The sequence below is a fragment of the Pyxicephalus adspersus genome, chromosome 2, assembly GCF_032062135.1.
Source record: "Pyxicephalus adspersus chromosome 2, UCB_Pads_2.0, whole genome shotgun sequence".
Classification (NCBI taxonomy): Eukaryota; Metazoa; Chordata; class Amphibia; order Anura; family Pyxicephalidae; genus Pyxicephalus; species Pyxicephalus adspersus.
The window spans coordinates 130,623,462-130,641,390 of NC_092859.1; the positions used below are offsets into that span (position 1 = coordinate 130,623,462).

The following is a 17,929-nucleotide window of genomic DNA, read 5'->3' on the forward strand; positions in this document are numbered from 1 at the left end:
CTTACCTGTGTGTTGGAAGTGCATTCAAAACAATTGACTCCCATAACACATGTTGATGAAGAACCATGCATTAAAGCGTGTGCACAATGCACAAGAATGGTAAAGTATAAATAGGTCCCCAAAGAAACAAGAAATGTGGTTAGTAAATTGTCCTTCACTTTTTTTTTTTTTTTTACTCAAATCAGTCTTTTGGCGTTTCCACCTTTTACTATCAGGAAATTAAAATACCAAGTTGGTTGATAAAGGCAGTGGCTCCAGATTACTTTTTTTTCCTCCAGTCCAGCAAAATGACCCCATGTGATTTTTTAATACATGCTAATCAGTAACGATTAACTTAACATATAAAATGAAAACAATTTGCTTGTTTCTCATATTTCAACATTTTTTCTATGTAATTTTTTTAAGAAAGATTTTTGTTTTAGAATAAATGCTCATTACTCTCATTTTACATGTGCCATGTCTTTGTTTTGTTTAATGCCTCCGGTAAAATATTTCTGTGGGTTTAGATTTTCATACAGCTCGTGATTGAGCATCATCTGAGCTTAACTATTAAATACTTTGTTTTCAAGGTTTCCCCTGGGGGATTCATTCATGACCCATTGCAGTGAGGTTTGATGTATCCCCCTGAGGAGGATTAATTGCTGCATGTGGACAGGACACCCTGCCTCACATGATGAGGATTAACTTGGCCTCTCTCTCTTAGTACATGGCAGAGACAGCAAGGAGCTGCTGGGATCAGACCATGGAGGTAGCAGTTCTGGATGGAGGACAGGAGGGCAGAAGGAAAAGACCACGGCGGGCTGCACTGGCAACTTGCACCTTCATCTTGCTGCTGTGGGCATCTGTTCACCTTCTGTACCAGGCCTTGTCCTATGCGGGGTCTACAAAGCACCGAGTCCGGAGAGAAATAGGTCAGTGTCTGTCCTATCAGTATTTGTGTGGATTGGTAAAGGAATATATATATACACACATTCTGAGTCTGACATTCACTGAAACATTCACTGATGGAGAATATTCATGTTCATGTGTTTCAATGTTAATAATCAATTTTCCACCAGGAAATGTTTGAGTAAATGTCAGATTAACTCATTTATCAATACACCCCAAAAATTGGTCTTCCTATTTAAATCTACACCAAAGTCTGAATTGCAGGACCTTTGAGAACCTCTTGGTTGATGATGCCATCCCCCCTAGAAAACCTCCTAAAGGTACGAGTCAGGAGCAATGAACAGGTATTCCCCATTTTTGACTGAAAATAGAAGCCTGCTGGTAAAAACAAAATTCAATGTGGATAATGTTATTTTTTACAGAGGTAAGAGTGAAGGTATAATAACCCAGAAATGATTGCAGAACATTAAGTTGTCATTACTTGAGTTTTTTCCATATTGTAATTTATTTCTGTCCGATCGTGCAGTGCAAAACAATTAAAATAACTGTATCTTGGTGACTTTCATTGTATCGGTGTTTGCTATATATGAAGATTTGATTCCCTGTGTAGTTTGTTTCTGCCTTGTTGAGAAAAATTGCTATTTAGATGACGTTCTATGGAGCAGAGGTTAGTCTGAATGGAGATTGAAATGTTGTATTGAACTTGGCAGTGACCCGTTGAATTATTCATATTTCATTGTTTTGGTTAATTTTAGCGATTATGTCCAGTGTTTGAAAGAAAGAAGAATTATGTGATCACATAAGGAAACTTCAGTTTAGAAATATAGAGACTATTACAGACTTCTCTTCCTGAAAATGATAATTGCTTAGGTCGCTTTATTATCTTGGGTCACTGACCTTGTCTAATGATCAGAACGTCTGACTTTCCTGAATTGCATACTTGTTCCAGATCAGAGGGCCCAAGTATATGGTATTTCTCACATGACAGGTGCACTTTACTGAAATCTGACCTGAGAGAGGTTTGGACTGTGCTGTCATATTTTTGTATTTGTATGTATAGTGTTCACTTTTACAAGCATTGGCTGAGCTTTCAACAAGCTTCATGCAGATTTGTGCAAGCCTTTGAAGTGTATATAAAAGTTAAACCCTTTCCTTTCTTTTATATATAGAGTAGGGAAATGTTAAAACCCCTGTTGGTCTATTTTCTGTGTTCTGTGTCTCATTTAGGAGGATTTCCCTTGAAACATATTATGAAATCCCTGCAAGGAGAGCAGAATTTCCTTCTTAGACAATTGTTACCAAATCGAGAGTTTCTACTGTTAGATTTTCCCACATTCTGTGTTGGTGACAGCTTTAAAATATGTAATTTCCCATTACTTTTTTCCGGTGCTACAGAAATCACAAGGACATTGAAAGTCATTTTCACCAGCAGGGACACACACACACACACACACCAACAAAAACACAACCAAGTGCTTCCTAATTCATATACAATCTAAATCAAACGTAAAAAGTTTACATTCACTTGAGCACAAACTTTGGTTCCAGTGTATGGATGTTAAATAAATCTTTGGAAGAATTCTGAATGTCACCTTAAGCATTTCCATTATTATCTGCATCTAGGGTCCATTCGCATTTTGTTGTTCCAGTATCTTACAGTAACACATATAATCTTGCAGTTCAACATGCATTTGGTAGACAATAGAAATGGCTGCGGATACAACAAGGCAGCAAAAAAGGGGACATGTAGTATTTTATTTTCTGTCCTAGAGCACCATATTGCATGATCATGGAGTTTTGATGCACTGCAATACAGGTCCGCTGGGGTGCCACCCAAAATAAATGGCACTGCAGTGGCCTAATCCTGAAATGTAAATGGGCCCTTAATAATTTTCTTGGAGGAAGTGGGCCCTTGATAATTTCCTTGGAGGGGAGGGATGCTTTATAGGTTTCAGGTTAAGGAGCACATATATGTTTAGGTATAGGTACACATTGTACAAGAGTCTAAGATTGGTAGCAGTGGCAAAAAAAAAATGAAAAATGGGTAAATATGAAAAAAAAGAAAAGGATTGTTCATAATATAATATATATTGACTGGACATTAATTTATTGGGCCTGGTTTAATAAAGGTCTCCAAGCCTGGAGAGGATACACTGTCATCAGTGAACCTAGGGTATCCAGCCAACCTGGAATGGATTTCTTGGTCATTTGCTATATGTTAGTAAATGTTTTCAAATCTGGACCAGATCCAGGTTTGCTGGATCACCCGAGTGTACTGATGAAAGTGTATGCTCTTCAGTCTTGGAGAGCTTGAATAAACACATTTGTTTGTGGCCAGTAAACATATAGGTGCCCAAATTTTGAATGGGGATTTGGGGGAGCACTTAGTTATTCATGAGGTGGTGGGTTATGGAAGGGAGTGATATTAAGTGTGGCCAATGTGAGACCACCTTTGACCCTTGCCATGAAGGTGAGCTGAGACCCAATATCTGTGTATCTTTGGGCATGTTACAGTGAACCAAACAGTAGTTTGCAGTTAGGGCATGCAGAAATATATCTAATGGAACTGGAGGGTCCTACCCAGAGATCAAAAGTCAGCTTTTTCTTTAAGCATTTTCTTTATACACCAGGTCTTCAATACTGTAGAAGATGGAGGAAACTGTGAGGCTGTAATGGTCAAACATCTCCAAGTGTGTCTATGACTGCCTAGGCTCACAGGAAGTGAGTTTTTCAGATTGGTATTTTTATATTAGAAGGGCAAGCTATCTGAACAATGGCTTTTTTCTTAACTGGTCACCATGATATCCTCATCCCTATCTAGCTGAGGTTAGACATTATGCACCATCATAACCCTTGCAACCTATTCTGTGTTTTGTTTATATGCAGTAAAGAATGTTTTCCTATGTAAAACAGAAATTACAGGTTCACAGAAGTTTACAGCAATATGCAGACTATGTAAACCATGACCCAGTGGGCCTGATTTATTAAAGCTCTCCAAGGCTGGAGAGGATACACTTTCATCAGTGAACCTGGGTAATCCAGCAAACCTGTAATGGATTTCTGTTATGAAATTAAGTAATTTCCTATTTGTTAGCAAATGTTCTGAATCCTGGAACAAATCCATCCAAGGTTTGTTGGATCACCCAGGTTCACTAATGAAAGTGTATCCTCCCCAGCCTTGGAAAACTTGAATAAATCAGGCCCAATATATCTAAAGTGTTGGTGATGCAAACACACGACAATACTGAAACCAAATATTTTGTTTGTAACCATTATATAATATATACTCGAAAGAGATAAAAATCAGGCAGAATCAGCAATCCTAAGTAACCAAAAGTGTCAGCCAACATAAAACAGCCTTGACAGAGTGAAGGTTGGCCATGTGAAAAGATTTGTTGGGTCCTTTGCACTCCTATAGCATCATTCTTCTGGATTCTAAAATGCTTAGGAACTGCTGGTGCATGAAAATTTTGCCTGCCCAGTTTTTAAATCATCTCCTCGTTCAAATATTTTTATCAATATAATGGGAACATATTCTTTTTTTTTATTGTACACTCAAAGAGCTGGAACATCTGCACACCTATATAAAAATATACATTAACAGATAATGTATCTTAAATGATTAGTCTGCATCATTTTACAGGGATGATATTTATGCACAATTACTTTTTAAATTAATTTACTTACCTTACGACACCTATAATAAAATAGATTGTAAAAAAAAATTAACTGTGCTGGAATTTGTACATCACTCTGGAACAGGAGACCTTGTTATCAAGATCATATTACAAATTCCTCTATTACACTTTTATTAAATATTGCCATAAAATCCAGAAGTTGGCATTTGATATAGGGCTAACGTTGTGCATTGTGCGTACCCATAAAGTTTGGAGTGAATCACTGTGCTCATTTAGCATGCCTTTGCTGAATTTTGCTAAATCAGTAAAATGAAAGTTGCTCTATATACAGTATAGTGTACATGGAATGACGAACTTTATAAAAGTTTAAAAAGAATAAGCATAAGATTTGTTTCTTGATGGATGGCAGATATTAAAGTAAAGTTTTCCACCCGGTCTGATAAACTTCACAGAAGAAACTGGAGTTCAGCTTTGGCTTTGACATTAAGTTTTATACAATTTCAAACAATAAGTGGACTCTTTGATAGCCTTGTGATAGTTTATTATATAGTTAAGGGTTTGTTCAGACATTTTAAATCCTTAACAAATCATTCAAGATATACAAGGGCTGTCATTGCTGACCTATATCTCAAAATGTCAAGCTGTCTCCCAGTACTTAATCACTGACCTGGAACAAGTACCCAATATCTGTTAAGTCACAGAAAATTTAAAATCTGTAAAAATCCAGAAAGACTGTCCATGTCCGAGCAGAAGATCTACATTACCTGAGCTTATTGCATTATTGTTCCAGTTTAGCTTACCACCTAGATTTTTTTCTTTCACTATCTCTAAATCCTTGATAAAGAGATGGGTAAGCCCCTGACATGTGTTGGAAACCAAAGAGTTCAATAGAAAAAAAAAAGCGAGGCATTTAAAAAAAATAATATAAAAGCACATAATTGATTAAATACAAATAACATTTCTATAGCTATAAAAAGGTAAATAAACAGTACCAATGCAAAGCAAGAGGATTAGTCTCTTATTTAACCCTGAATAGAGCACATGGGTCAAAAGGATGACGTGTTGTCTACCTTTGGAAAAAAAATGATTGGATTGGTGGAAACCGATTGTCACACTCTCATCCTTTCATAATGAAATATAAGAGGGACTCCAATGATCTTTATTTAGATTGGAAGCAGGTATTCCCTGCTTCTCCCATATGTCTCCAAACTTCTTGAACGTCTTGTCTATAAAAGACTCACCGATTACCTGAGCACCAACTCTCTCCTTGACCCCCCCCCAGTCTGGCTTTCGAGCTGCCCACTCCACTGAAACAGCCCTTACTAAAGTGGCCAATGACCTCATCAGAGCTAAGTCTCAAGGCAACTTTTCCCTGCTCCTTCTCCTTGATCCTTCCTCTGCTTTTGACACTGTTGATCACCCCCTTCTAATACAAATCATGCGCTCCATTGGTATCAGTGACACTGCTCTCTCTTGGTTTGCTTCCTATCTGTCTGACCGCTCCTTTCAAGCTTATTTCAATGGTAACTCCCCCTCACCCACTCTCCTCCCTGTTGGTGTTCCCCAAGGGTCAGTGTTTGGACCGGTTCTCTTTTCTCTGTACATCTCCTCTCTGGGTAGTCTCATATCCTCCTGAATTACAGTACCATCTGTATGCTGATGACACCCAAATCTATCTGTCCACCCCTGACCTGTCTCTCTCAGTCCTGGATAAGGTCTCATGCTGTCTGTCAGCCATCTCATCATGGATCTCTGACCGATTCCTGAAACTCAACCTGGATAAAACAGAACTCATCATCTCCCCCCCTTAATATTCAAAATCTCCCCCTGACATATTTGTAACTGTTAATACCACTGTTATTTGGCAATTCCCTCAAGCACGTTGTCTTGGCGTCACCTTTAATTCTGCACTCTCATTTACCCCTCATATTCGGAACATTTCCAAGTCCTGCCAATTTCACCTACGCAACATTTCCAAAATCTGCCCCTACCTGTCCCCAGAGATCACCAAACTCCTTGTACACGCTCTTATCATCTCTCATCTGGACTACTGTAACCTCCTCCTCTCTGGTATTCCACTAGCCCAACTCTCTCCTCTACAATCTATTATGAATGCTGCAGCCAGACTCATCCATTCTTCCCAACGCTCCTCTTCTGCTGCCTCTCTTTGTAGTTCTCTTCATTGGTTTCCATTTCACCTTAGAATCAAATTCAAGCTCCTGTGCTTTGCCTTCAAATCCCTCCACAGTTCTTGTACAACTTACATTTCTGACCTGGTAAAAAAAATGCTCTGTCCACTCCTCCGATGACCTACAACTGGCTTCCTCACTGATAACCTCATCACACACATGGCTACAAGACTTTTCTAGAGCTTCCCCAATTCTCTGGAATGGTCTTCCTTGTCCTATTCGGCTTGCTCCTACTTTCTGCTCATTTAAAAGAGCACTAAAAACCCATTTTTTTCAAACTTGCCTACCCGTCTTCTGTCTTTTGAAACCCTCACTACTTCCCACCACTACAAATTTTTCCTCCTATTGTGTGCTAATTCCCCCACCTACTATATTGTAAGCTCTTTGGGGCAGGGTCCTCTCCTCCTGTATCACTGTCTGTATTCGTCTGTCATTTGCAACGCTTATTTAATGTACAGTGCTGTGTAATATGTTGGCGCTATATAAATCCTGTTTAATAATAATAAGATTAATAATAATAATAAATGCACCTTTGCATTTGGTATTATATGAAAGCCCAAAAATATTATTAGCTTCTCACAAGCAACACTGTGTATGGCAGAAAATGGCCTAAATATCTTGATATGATGAGCAAGTTCATGTTCACAAATTAGAATATCAAGAAAGAATCCAAATCATAAATTGATCTGCTCAAAGCGTTTTTATCTGGCCAAAGCAGACACAAGCCAGATGGCTAAACATTGACTGTTGACAAGTAAGGAATATTGAATGTTCATTCTCTAGGTTTTGATTCAATCATTAAATGTTATGATATGTCAGATTTACTAGAAGGACAACATCGGGTTTTGGCCAAGACAGCAGAGGTGCCAATGGTTGAGGTGGCAAATCAACCCTTTCCTCTACAGTCTTCAATTAGACAAATTAGAATTCACTGGTAAGACCTGATGATCTTATTTCCACTAAACAAATCTGATGTCAGATATCCTCCACATTATTAAACAGTAATGATTAGTGGTGGTTGAACTCTATTTACCTTCTTAATGATTAGAAAAATCAATCTGCCCAATATCTGGACCAATGGTGCTCTCCAATATTCTTTACAGTCATTATCACACCATTCATGCAATTTTTGTACAAATCGCCAACAATGCAAAGCCATTATGTTTATTTCAGCACAGCACATAGAATTCTTCTAATATTCAGTATCTGTATGGCCTTTGAACCCACATGGTGGCTGTAAATTTTTGGTATATCTGAAATAATAGATCCAACCACCCATCATTTCCATATCCCTATGGTATAGGTGTCAAACACAAGGCCTGTGGGCTGAATCCGGCCCGTCTGGCCGTTTTATGTGGCCCGCGTTGACTGTGCCGTATCCAAGCGCCTGACATTTGCAGGCAGGAGGACCCAGTCCCAGGTGGTCCACACAAGTGCCTGACCACGCTTCAGGCAGAAAGACCCTGTCCCAGAAAGCTAGGTAAAAGCAGGGTGGTCCACACAAGTGTCTGACCGTGCTGCAGTCAGGAGGACCCCAATTGCTTCTTCAGACTCCTGCCGAGACCCAGGACTAAGCACGACTGTGCCAGAGTCCCAATCCTGCTGCCAGTAGTATTCTGCTGCTACTGCTCCAGGTATGGAATCTCAGTGGGATGCTACATTAGCAATGTCTCCAGACTCCGAGACACCAGCCTCCACCTCAGCATTGTCAGTGTTTTCATTCCCCTCACATAGATAGGTCAGGGTAGGTCAGGTACAACGACCTCAAAAAAAGCTGCTAAGAAAAAAAAAGCAATCAAAATGTCCAACAAGAGAAAAGTTGATGCAGAAGGGAGACAATTTAATGAAAGATGGGAAAGTGAATATATGTTCATGCCTCATGAAGACAAGAATGTTCTTATATTCAGAACAAGAAAAATGCACGAGGATGGCGTGTGATATGATCTCGGGGTGAGGAAGGATCTATACTTCTACTGACGCTAGGTATCTTAAAAAAAATTCACTGGCGCCTGTGTTTTAGATTTCGGTCCATTATGTGATTTGCATTTGACAGCCCTGCTATATGGGAATTAAGAATCAAAACTCAGGCATAAATGTTCTGGGTTTCAGCCATGGCTTGCTTTTTTTTACCTGGGTATCAGTTGAATATAGCAAGAGGAAAAATAATTTTTTGCTTACCTACACATTGACTGACATATTGAACAGAACTAGAATGTCAAATGTGGAACTGTTACAGCCGAAGTCCCCAAAAGATCTAAAAAGTCAATGGGTGATTTCATTACACTGGTATTCATCCATTACTGAAATATCAGTATTAAGTATACTTGACCTTTAGGAGTAAAGACCAAACAAGTGAATGTGATTTATCTGGGAGTGGGTCTTGTCTAAGCCATGTTTATCTCTTTCAGAAAATGATACACTCTGCATTGTTTCACCATCCTCTGAGTTCCCCAAAGGATTATTCACAGAACAGGAGAGAAAAGATGGAGGGATCATCATTCATCTAATAGTCATACTCTACATGTTTCTGGCCGTGTCCATTATCTGTGATGACTATTTCATCCCTTCCCTAGAAATCATCAGTGATCGTAAGTAACATTGAAATTCAATGCACTATAAATCACACCTTGAGACCTTAAATTTCTCTGCATTTTGTCAGTAAAGATCGTATTTCAGTATTGATGCAGAATACTGAGACACATTAACATCAATATTATTATTATTAAATATTACACAGTATTTATATAGCACCATCATATTACGCAGCCCTGTACATAGTCTATAGTCGTGTCACCAACTGTCCCTCAAAGGAGCTCACAATCTAATGTCCGTACCATAGTCATATGCCAATAATGTAGTTTAAGGTCAGTTTAGGGGGAAGCCAATTAACCTAACTGCATGTTTGTTTTGGTGATGTGGGAGGAAACCCACCCAGACATGGGGAGAACCTGCAAACTCCATGCAGATAGTGTCCTGGCTGGGATTTGAACCTGGGAACAACGCTGCAAAGGCCAGAGTGCTAACCACTGAGCCACCATGCTGCGTACTTGCACAGTGCAAGTGAACGAATGTCCGAGCATTTTTAGGAATCAATACACTACATGCTACATATAGGTTACAATATATAATTCTAAGCTGAGATCAAAACAAAGTTTTTTTTTGCAAAGAAAATACATTTTCAAAATGTTTTAATTGTTTTAAAGGTTTCATGCTGCAAGTATTGTTTTATTTATTTACATTGGAAAGTGCAAGTGAACAAATGTCTGAGCATTTTTAGGAATATGATGACTTTACAGCTTCTTCTGATCACTGACCCTCTGATTTTGTATTTGTGTCATACGCAAGGCCTTGGCCTCTCTCAGGATGTAGCTGGAGCTACTTTCATGGCTGTGGGAAGTTCGGCACCTGAATTGGTCACTGCATTTCTAGGTAAGATGTTCCTAAAAATTATTCCTAGGATATCCATAATTATTAAAAGCCAAACTCTGGTTTGTTTGTGTTCTCGGTCATCTTTTCTGCTATTGCTGCTGACTAGGTGACAAAGGTGCTCTCCCATCTTGTAGGGAGGTCCACCATACTGAACTGACAGCAATGATCCATGCAGTGGATCCCTGGTGGGTTAAGGGCGAAAAGTGCTATTGTGCCATGTAATATAATTAGCCAATAAAAAAACAAACAAATCTGATACTTAAATTAAGTGGAAAATACATTACATTTAATCATTAAAGTGGAATTTTAACTCCTACGTTGGTCATCCCCATCCACTGGACAGCCCCTAGTGATGTGGTGACTATCTAATATATTGTTTATCTAATAAGATAGCAGTTTTGTTTTTTGGGATTTTTTTGCTTATAAGAATTATCTGGTATGAAAAAAAAGTCATACTGTAGAAATATCTTATTCATGCAATGCACACACATAAGCTCATTCAAGATATAACCTAGAGCAGCGGTCGCAAACCTTTTCAGGCATGCGCCCCACTAAAATCATCCCAATCCCATGCGCGGGGAGCCGGCACGCCCAACAGTGGAGAAACCTCCCCCAGAATGATGTCATTATGACATAACCCCGCCCACTCTCCCATCACAGATCCAAGCCTGCAATGGGAGAGTGGGCGGGTTGTGTGCAGGGACACAGCCGGCCCACTTCCGAGCCTGGGAACTATCCAAGGTCCGTGGCTCTGGCCATAGCGTCCCCCCAGTGGGGTCCTTCTCCTGACCCCACTCCAGGGGTGCACCGACCAGAGCCAAGGACCCCCAAAATTTTCTTGCGGACCACCAGTTGGCGACCGCTGATCTAGAGCAGCCCTTCTCAACCTTTTTAACATGGGGGAACTCATGGTCTTAGGGAACCCCTGCTATAATTCCTTTATCAACAGCTTACAGTACATTAGTGTGGTGGTCCGTAGGAAGAATGCCCTACAGTGCTGAAATTTACTTGTGAGGCACACATTTCTCATGGCAACCTCCTAGAGGAACCCTGGTTGAGAAACGTCGATCTAATATATTTACAGGCTTTAGGCGTCAGTGCAAAGCATTAGCATGTTTGTTTTCAGTTACAGTATGACTGTACATACATTACACAGGCAGTTTGTTCAACAGAGAGGGGGGGACAAGTAAGGAGACACCTTGCAGCATTCTCCCTATTTGGAAACCGCAAGCAACCATTCCTATTGGTCATTTAGTAATCCAACACGACTGATTAATAAATGACATTGGAGAAAATCTTTACAGATGATGGATTTTTATCCAAGATGATGGCCAGTGGTAATTATCCAAAGTCTATACGCTGCCTAACTCCAACCTTATTTTAATTTTTATACTGTAAAGTAGGGCAACAGCATTATAAACTTTGAAATTGTATTTATTACCTAATTTGTTTTATTAGTCTATATTGCCTTGTGAATTATCCTACTGGAAACATTTTAATTTTCTTAAAGCCATAGGGATCGGTCTACCACTGCAGTTAACAGAAAATTTACAATTACAATGCATGCTGAATGCATTTCAAATTAGAATGTATTAGAATGTATGCTGGCAGATGGTTAATAGCTAACACTCTATCCCCTGCTGCACTGGGTCCTAGATCCAAATCCTGACTGCACTGTGAAACAACATGGTATCAGCATGTCAAGCCACTTACGCATAATCTGAATGCAATAAAAAATAGTTGCACTAATATAATCAATTATCTAAAACACGTTACTATAATGGATGGGAGAAACTGTCTGGGTTCAGTTTGTCAAAGGGTCAGGGAAACATCTTTAATTGTATAGGAGACCAGACTTGCCGTTATTTTCTGGCTACTTTATTAGGCAATCTACTGTCATCAAAAGAGGTATCAGAAGCCAGGCAATGATGTGGAGGACATGCACTATTTAAAAATTGGTGACCACGCTTGGGGACAGAAATAGTTTGCTCACCTTGTTCTATACCAGACCTGGCCCTATGGCTTCCTTAATTATTAGAAACCCTTTCCATCAAAGGACCTCTTTCCCTGCATTCGGTTTATTAAGAGGGCAATACTCCCCTTAGGTGAATTATGTAATTACCAAATTTGGTCATGACCAAATACAGTCAAGAAAATCACCTGGGATTACTTTCATTATTACTGCATGGGAGGGAGTCCATCATGTAGCTTTGGATTTGAAATGAATAAACATTGAGGGAGGATTGATACATCATTGGAAGTTGAGATTGGCACTGGGTCTACTTCTAGGGACATAACTTTTCTTAGGGTCATTAAGTATTTGTTTTGTTTTAATACAAGACGTTTTCTGTGGCAATATGGTTATTACATTTAACTTTTTTAGGAATAGATATACTATTGGTTGGATGCCCCAATTCCCATAGTAAAGGGTTTTAACATTCCACCATGGCCACCTACTCACCAACAAACCCCCCTCATCCTTTTGGGGAATGGATATAGAGAAGAAGCCCTGTTTGTTCAACAATCACTTAAAATCCTTCCCATGGATATCCCTCCAGAGCAGTCAATTACCAGGGTTTATTATTCAGAAGAAATGGGTTGCTGGCTATTTAAAGTTGGACTAAACCCTGGGGATCTTTGCCTGTCCCTGTTTCTTTGGGGCACAGACATCTTTTCCTTTCTTCTCTTCTGCATTCCGACCTTCGGCCATCTTGATTGACCAACCTGGGATAACCTAACTCCCATGCAGGCCCGTGGGGTTTCCTCAGCCCCAGCACTCGCAAGGGAAGCAGGGATTGCCAGGTAGCAAATGTTGACAGCTGGCCATCGATCAGGCAGATAAGGATACTTATTGCAGAAGGGACATCATCTGTCCCCTTCTGTAATGGGCCCCTTCCCGATTTCAGGGACATTCACAGGATTTAAAGTCAAGAGATCATTCCTAGTTGAGCTGGTCTATAAAATACAGCTTTCCTGGTTGATGTTCTTCTTGCTCGGGTCTTCTGCCTTCTGATACTTTCTGAATCGCTGACTTAGAATGAGAGTCCCTCTACTTCCACACAGTTATCTGCATGATTGTTTCAATGGTATTACCAAATCCAAAAGATCAACTTTACAGGTGAGTAGCATTCTTTATAAGTTCTACAATTGCAACTTACATAACCCTCTCCTCTTCTCTTGTGTTTGGACCACAACAAAACATAAACCTACTAGGAATTATGTCTGGCTGTCCTCCTGTATTGAAATATCCACTTCATCTTGTATTACAGGTGTGTTTGTTACCAAAGGGGACATTGGAATCAGCACTATTGTTGGATCTGCAGTATACAACCTACTTGGAATATGTGCTGCCTGTTGCTTGTTATCAACTGCGGTACAGTACCTTGTGTATTCTGTTAAAAAAATAAATATAGATAATTGCTACAAAAGCCATTTATTGTTCATACAATTATTTTCACATTTCAGTCTGCTGTTGCTATAATTTTCCAAAACAGACAAAATAATAAAATGTCACTTTTGGGCAATTTTGCAACCTGCAAATTTCCTCTGAATTGTCTTTTTCTGCACATGGATGTTAAATTGAAAACCTTTCAACAAAGCTAGCATTTTACTTTAAATTTATAACTGTATATTTTTAATCAACCTATCCCTCAATATAATTAGTAGGCAAGCTTTATTTAGCAAATTGTAAATTCATAATTATAAAATATATATAGGAATGTAAAAATTGACCATTAGATTGTGAACACAAAGGATTATGCAGGATTTGTTACTATGTAGGATTTGTAACACATTTACTTTTTCAACTGTATACAGGACAAACTGTGTATTTAATATAATATATATTTATTTATGTATTTCTATATATATAAACTATTTAATGTACAGCGCTGCGTAATATGTTGGCGCTATATAAATCCTGTTTAATAATAATAAAAATAATAATATAAAGCACATATACCATAGTGCAATGGGACAGGTTCAGACCTGCTTCGGGATCTGCACATTTGTCATCTGCTGGCAGTGTGCAGTGCTTGTGCTGCCACCATTCCTTCTCTTGGGAGCTGCCCCTGGGTGACGCTATTCCCTGGCATGAGAAAGCAGTAACCAATGGCCAATGTGAACATAACCATAGGCTTCCATATTTAAATACTAAGTACAAGCCTGTATTTCTGTGCTTCCAACAGTGTCAGGCAAACAATCCTCTTCTGGGCAGGATCCTCTCCTCCTCCTGTGTCTGTCTGTTATTTCCAACCCCTATTTAGTGTACAGCGCTCTGTAATATATTGGCACTATATAAATACTCTTTAATAATAATAAAAGCAATCGAAAACCATCTACATTTCAATATTTTTTATTTGTTAGGCTGCTAGATACCCTAACAGCCTGGTTTACATAATATCTACAAACAAGAACAAATAAACTTTCTATGGCATGGTGTTGGCTTAACAGATTTTGAATGTTGCAATTCTTATTTTTCATACAGATTTTAAGACTGTCTTGTTGGCCCTTATTTCGAGATTGTCTTGCTTATGCAATCAGTGTAGGAGCAGTAATTGGCATAACGTTTGACAACAGAATTTATTGGTAAGAAAAAATGATGTATATGCATTAAGAATCAGTCTGGCAAAAATCATGGCAGCCAATACACATATTTTGGCTAATAACTTAAAATCTTAGAGAGATATGCTCAGTTTATTTTTTGAGTCTGAACTCTGTTTATAAATTATTCCTGTCCATTTGTCTGAAATTCACAGAAAGGTAGCGGAATCTCTCTACACTTCTCATTTCAGTTCCTAATAAAACAATGACTGGTTCTGCCACCTAGTGGCCAATCTCAACAGTGCACAGCTGTCACAATAGGAATTGCTGTCTGTATAAATGAAAAATATGAATGAACCTAAAGCGAATTGGCAGGGGAATAATTTATAAATAGCCCAATATGTTACTGTTTCTCTAAACCAAACGGAGATGAACAGATTTCATATCTAACAACCAGGGGATTCCATTAAACAGCCTTGTTGTAACAATGCACACACTTTGATTAATAAAAATATGTGGATCTCGGTGAGGTTTTTTCTGTTTGGCCCTACCAAAAGTTTATTTCTAGACAATGGGCCTAATTTATTAAAGTTCCTGAAGGCTGGAGAGGATACACTTTCATCAGAGAAGCTGGGTGATCCAGCAAACCAGGAATGGATTTCTTTAAGTAATTTGCTATTTGCCAGCAAATGTTTAGAGCCCTGGACCAGATCCATTCCAGGTTTGCTGGATCATGCAGCTTCACTGTTGAATGTGTATCCTCCTCTCCAGCCTTGCAGAGCTTTAATAAATCAGGCCCAATGCTATGGTTGTGGATCACATTATGGTTTGCTATACTTTACCTGTAACACATACGTTGTGTATCTGCTCTGCACTTTATTGTATGTTTGTAGTATTATGAAGACATTTGCCATTGTCTACTTTGCATACACCTTTGTTATTTGCATTTCACTGCGTTCCACCAGTAAAGTTTAAAATTTAATATCAAAATGAATTCTCTGATCTACTCATACAAACTTTAAGAAGACTGTAAGAAGCGAGTAAGCATTTGTAAAGAAACGTATATAAGCAGAATATTGGTCAATAAATCACTCTCATCCAGTGATAGAAATAGATGTCCAGCTGAGTATTTAACCATTTCACTGCAAAGGAAATTAGTTTTTAATAGATCCTGGTTTGGATCAGATTAGCTTTAAATGACATAAATTGCTTAGAACATAGGTAAAGCACATCTGTACTCTGCTGTGCATTTGTGTGCTGAATTGCCCCATTTTGTATGCAGTGCCCAGGGAGCAGGTGGTAGGAATTTACCTAGCTATGCTTATATATAACAAACTTACAGTCATTTACCATGGTATAATATCTAAACTGCATCCCTTTTAGGAACACGCTACTAACAAACAAGTTATGCTACATTTATGTATTTTTTATAAAAGCTTATCATATAACACCAATTAGATGATTAAATGTGAATCATACTTTTGTTCTTTGTGTTGCAGGTATGAATCTGCTTCATTGCTTTTGGTGTACGCGCTCTACATTGCGGTGCTGTGCTTTGATATTAGAATTAGTCAGTTTATGATAAGGAAGTTCAGTCCTTGCTGTAGATGTTTTACAGAAGAATCAGAAGAAATAACTGAGCAGCAGCCCTTACTGGGATGGAAAGAAGAGAGTGTACGTGTGGTGCGCCATCATTCCCGCTCAGATAGTGGCATCTTTCAGGAAGACTCTGATTATTCACAGCTCTCAATCAGTTTACATGGGCTTAATGAGCTTTATGAAGGTAAGTTGGCTTTAATCTAAAAATATATTTTAATTTTTTTTTTTTTGCTAAATGGACATTTAAGCAGATGGCTATTCCGTGATCAGTCATAAAAATAGTAAATTAGGAAACTGAATACAAACTCTAAAATATTTTGTATAGAGCCCAAAGGGCACTATTTTTTATCTGAATTTATAAATAGGGAGCATGGCAGTTCAGAGGTTAGCATTCTGGCCTTTGCAGCACTAGGTCACAGGTTCGGATAGGACACTAACCTCGGCTAGGACACTGTCTGCATGGAGTTTGCAGGTTCTCCCCATGTTTGCGTGGGTTTCCTCTGGGTACTCCTAGTTTCCTTCCACATTCCAAATATTGTAGTTGCTCCAGACCTAGTGGCCAACACTTTTCTATAGAATAATCCCAATCCCAATTTTGTAGTACCAGATGCACATATAGGTAATTCTGTACCAAATTTGCTTGGAACAAAAAAGGGATTTGCAGAAGTAGTAGAAATATTTAAAAAAAATCTCATAATTATGTTATTCCCAATAAAACATCATGTATACAAATAATAAACAGTAACAAATACAGCATTAATCATAAAAATTGATTTGCACAGCAGGAGATCTACTTGGTTCCACTCAAAGTTTTTCGCAGTCTCCACTGCTTTTTTTTTAAAGTATGGAGGCAATAAATATATCACTAAAAGCAAGGAGATTTACAATACAATAAAGACCCATGATAAGACTTTATAGGAAATTTGGCTCTAAAAAAAATTGAATTCCATACTTTCAATTAGGATTGACAGGGGAACACCGAGGGCGGGATGCCGAAGGAGACACCAGGAGCCATCGTAAGAGTGCTTAGCAGCACTCAATCTTCATTACTGATTCCCACTCTGGTCTTGTCTTGGGAAATTCTCTTTTCACAACCCTTTTTAGTTGGGTGTCTTCTACCACAAAGGTAATTATAAATTTTTGGCTGCATCTGTGAACCCCTTGGCATCCTTACCCTGATATATGGTTAAGTTCTTACTTGGGAGGCAAGTGATTTTTACATGGTCTGAGGTTTTATCAGTACATATGTTTCAATCCTAATATAGGAAATTTAGCTCCAAAGACAATTTAAAGTCTATACTTATATAAAGTCTTTTAGGGGACTTTATTGTATTGTATACATACTTGCTTTTAGTGATATATTCATTGTCTCCATACTCTTGAAGAGCAGTGGTGACTGCAAAACACGTCAAGTGGAAGCAAGTAGTGCAAATCAATTTTATGATTAATGCTGTATTTGTTACTGTTTATTTGTATACATAATGTTTTTAATGTTAATAAAATAGTTATGACATTTTTTTTAATACTTCTTCCGCAAATCTCTTTTTTCCAAACAAGTGCAGATAAAATGTGACTAACTACAACTAAATATACAATGCCCTGGGAAAATGAGAACCTTCTTAGACATGGAGAAAAGAAATGTAT

At 38.5% G+C, this 17,929-nt stretch overlaps 1 protein-coding gene across 1 annotated transcript in view; it reads left to right on the forward strand.

Moving 5' to 3' along the window:
* The first annotated feature begins 563 nt into the window (after nucleotides 1–563).
* Nucleotides 564–17,929, forward strand: part of SLC24A5 (solute carrier family 24 member 5) — a 29,312-nt gene continuing 11,946 nt past the window's right edge. The window contains exons 1-6 of the mRNA XM_072402393.1: nucleotides 564–911; nucleotides 9,124–9,303; nucleotides 10,061–10,144; nucleotides 13,414–13,517; nucleotides 14,631–14,731; nucleotides 16,186–16,469. Of these exons, the coding sequence (XP_072258494.1) occupies nucleotides 707–911; nucleotides 9,124–9,303; nucleotides 10,061–10,144; nucleotides 13,414–13,517; nucleotides 14,631–14,731; nucleotides 16,186–16,469 (958 nt within the window). The 5' untranslated portion in view covers nucleotides 564–706. The remainder of the gene's footprint in view (nucleotides 912–9,123; nucleotides 9,304–10,060; nucleotides 10,145–13,413; nucleotides 13,518–14,630; nucleotides 14,732–16,185; nucleotides 16,470–17,929) is intronic.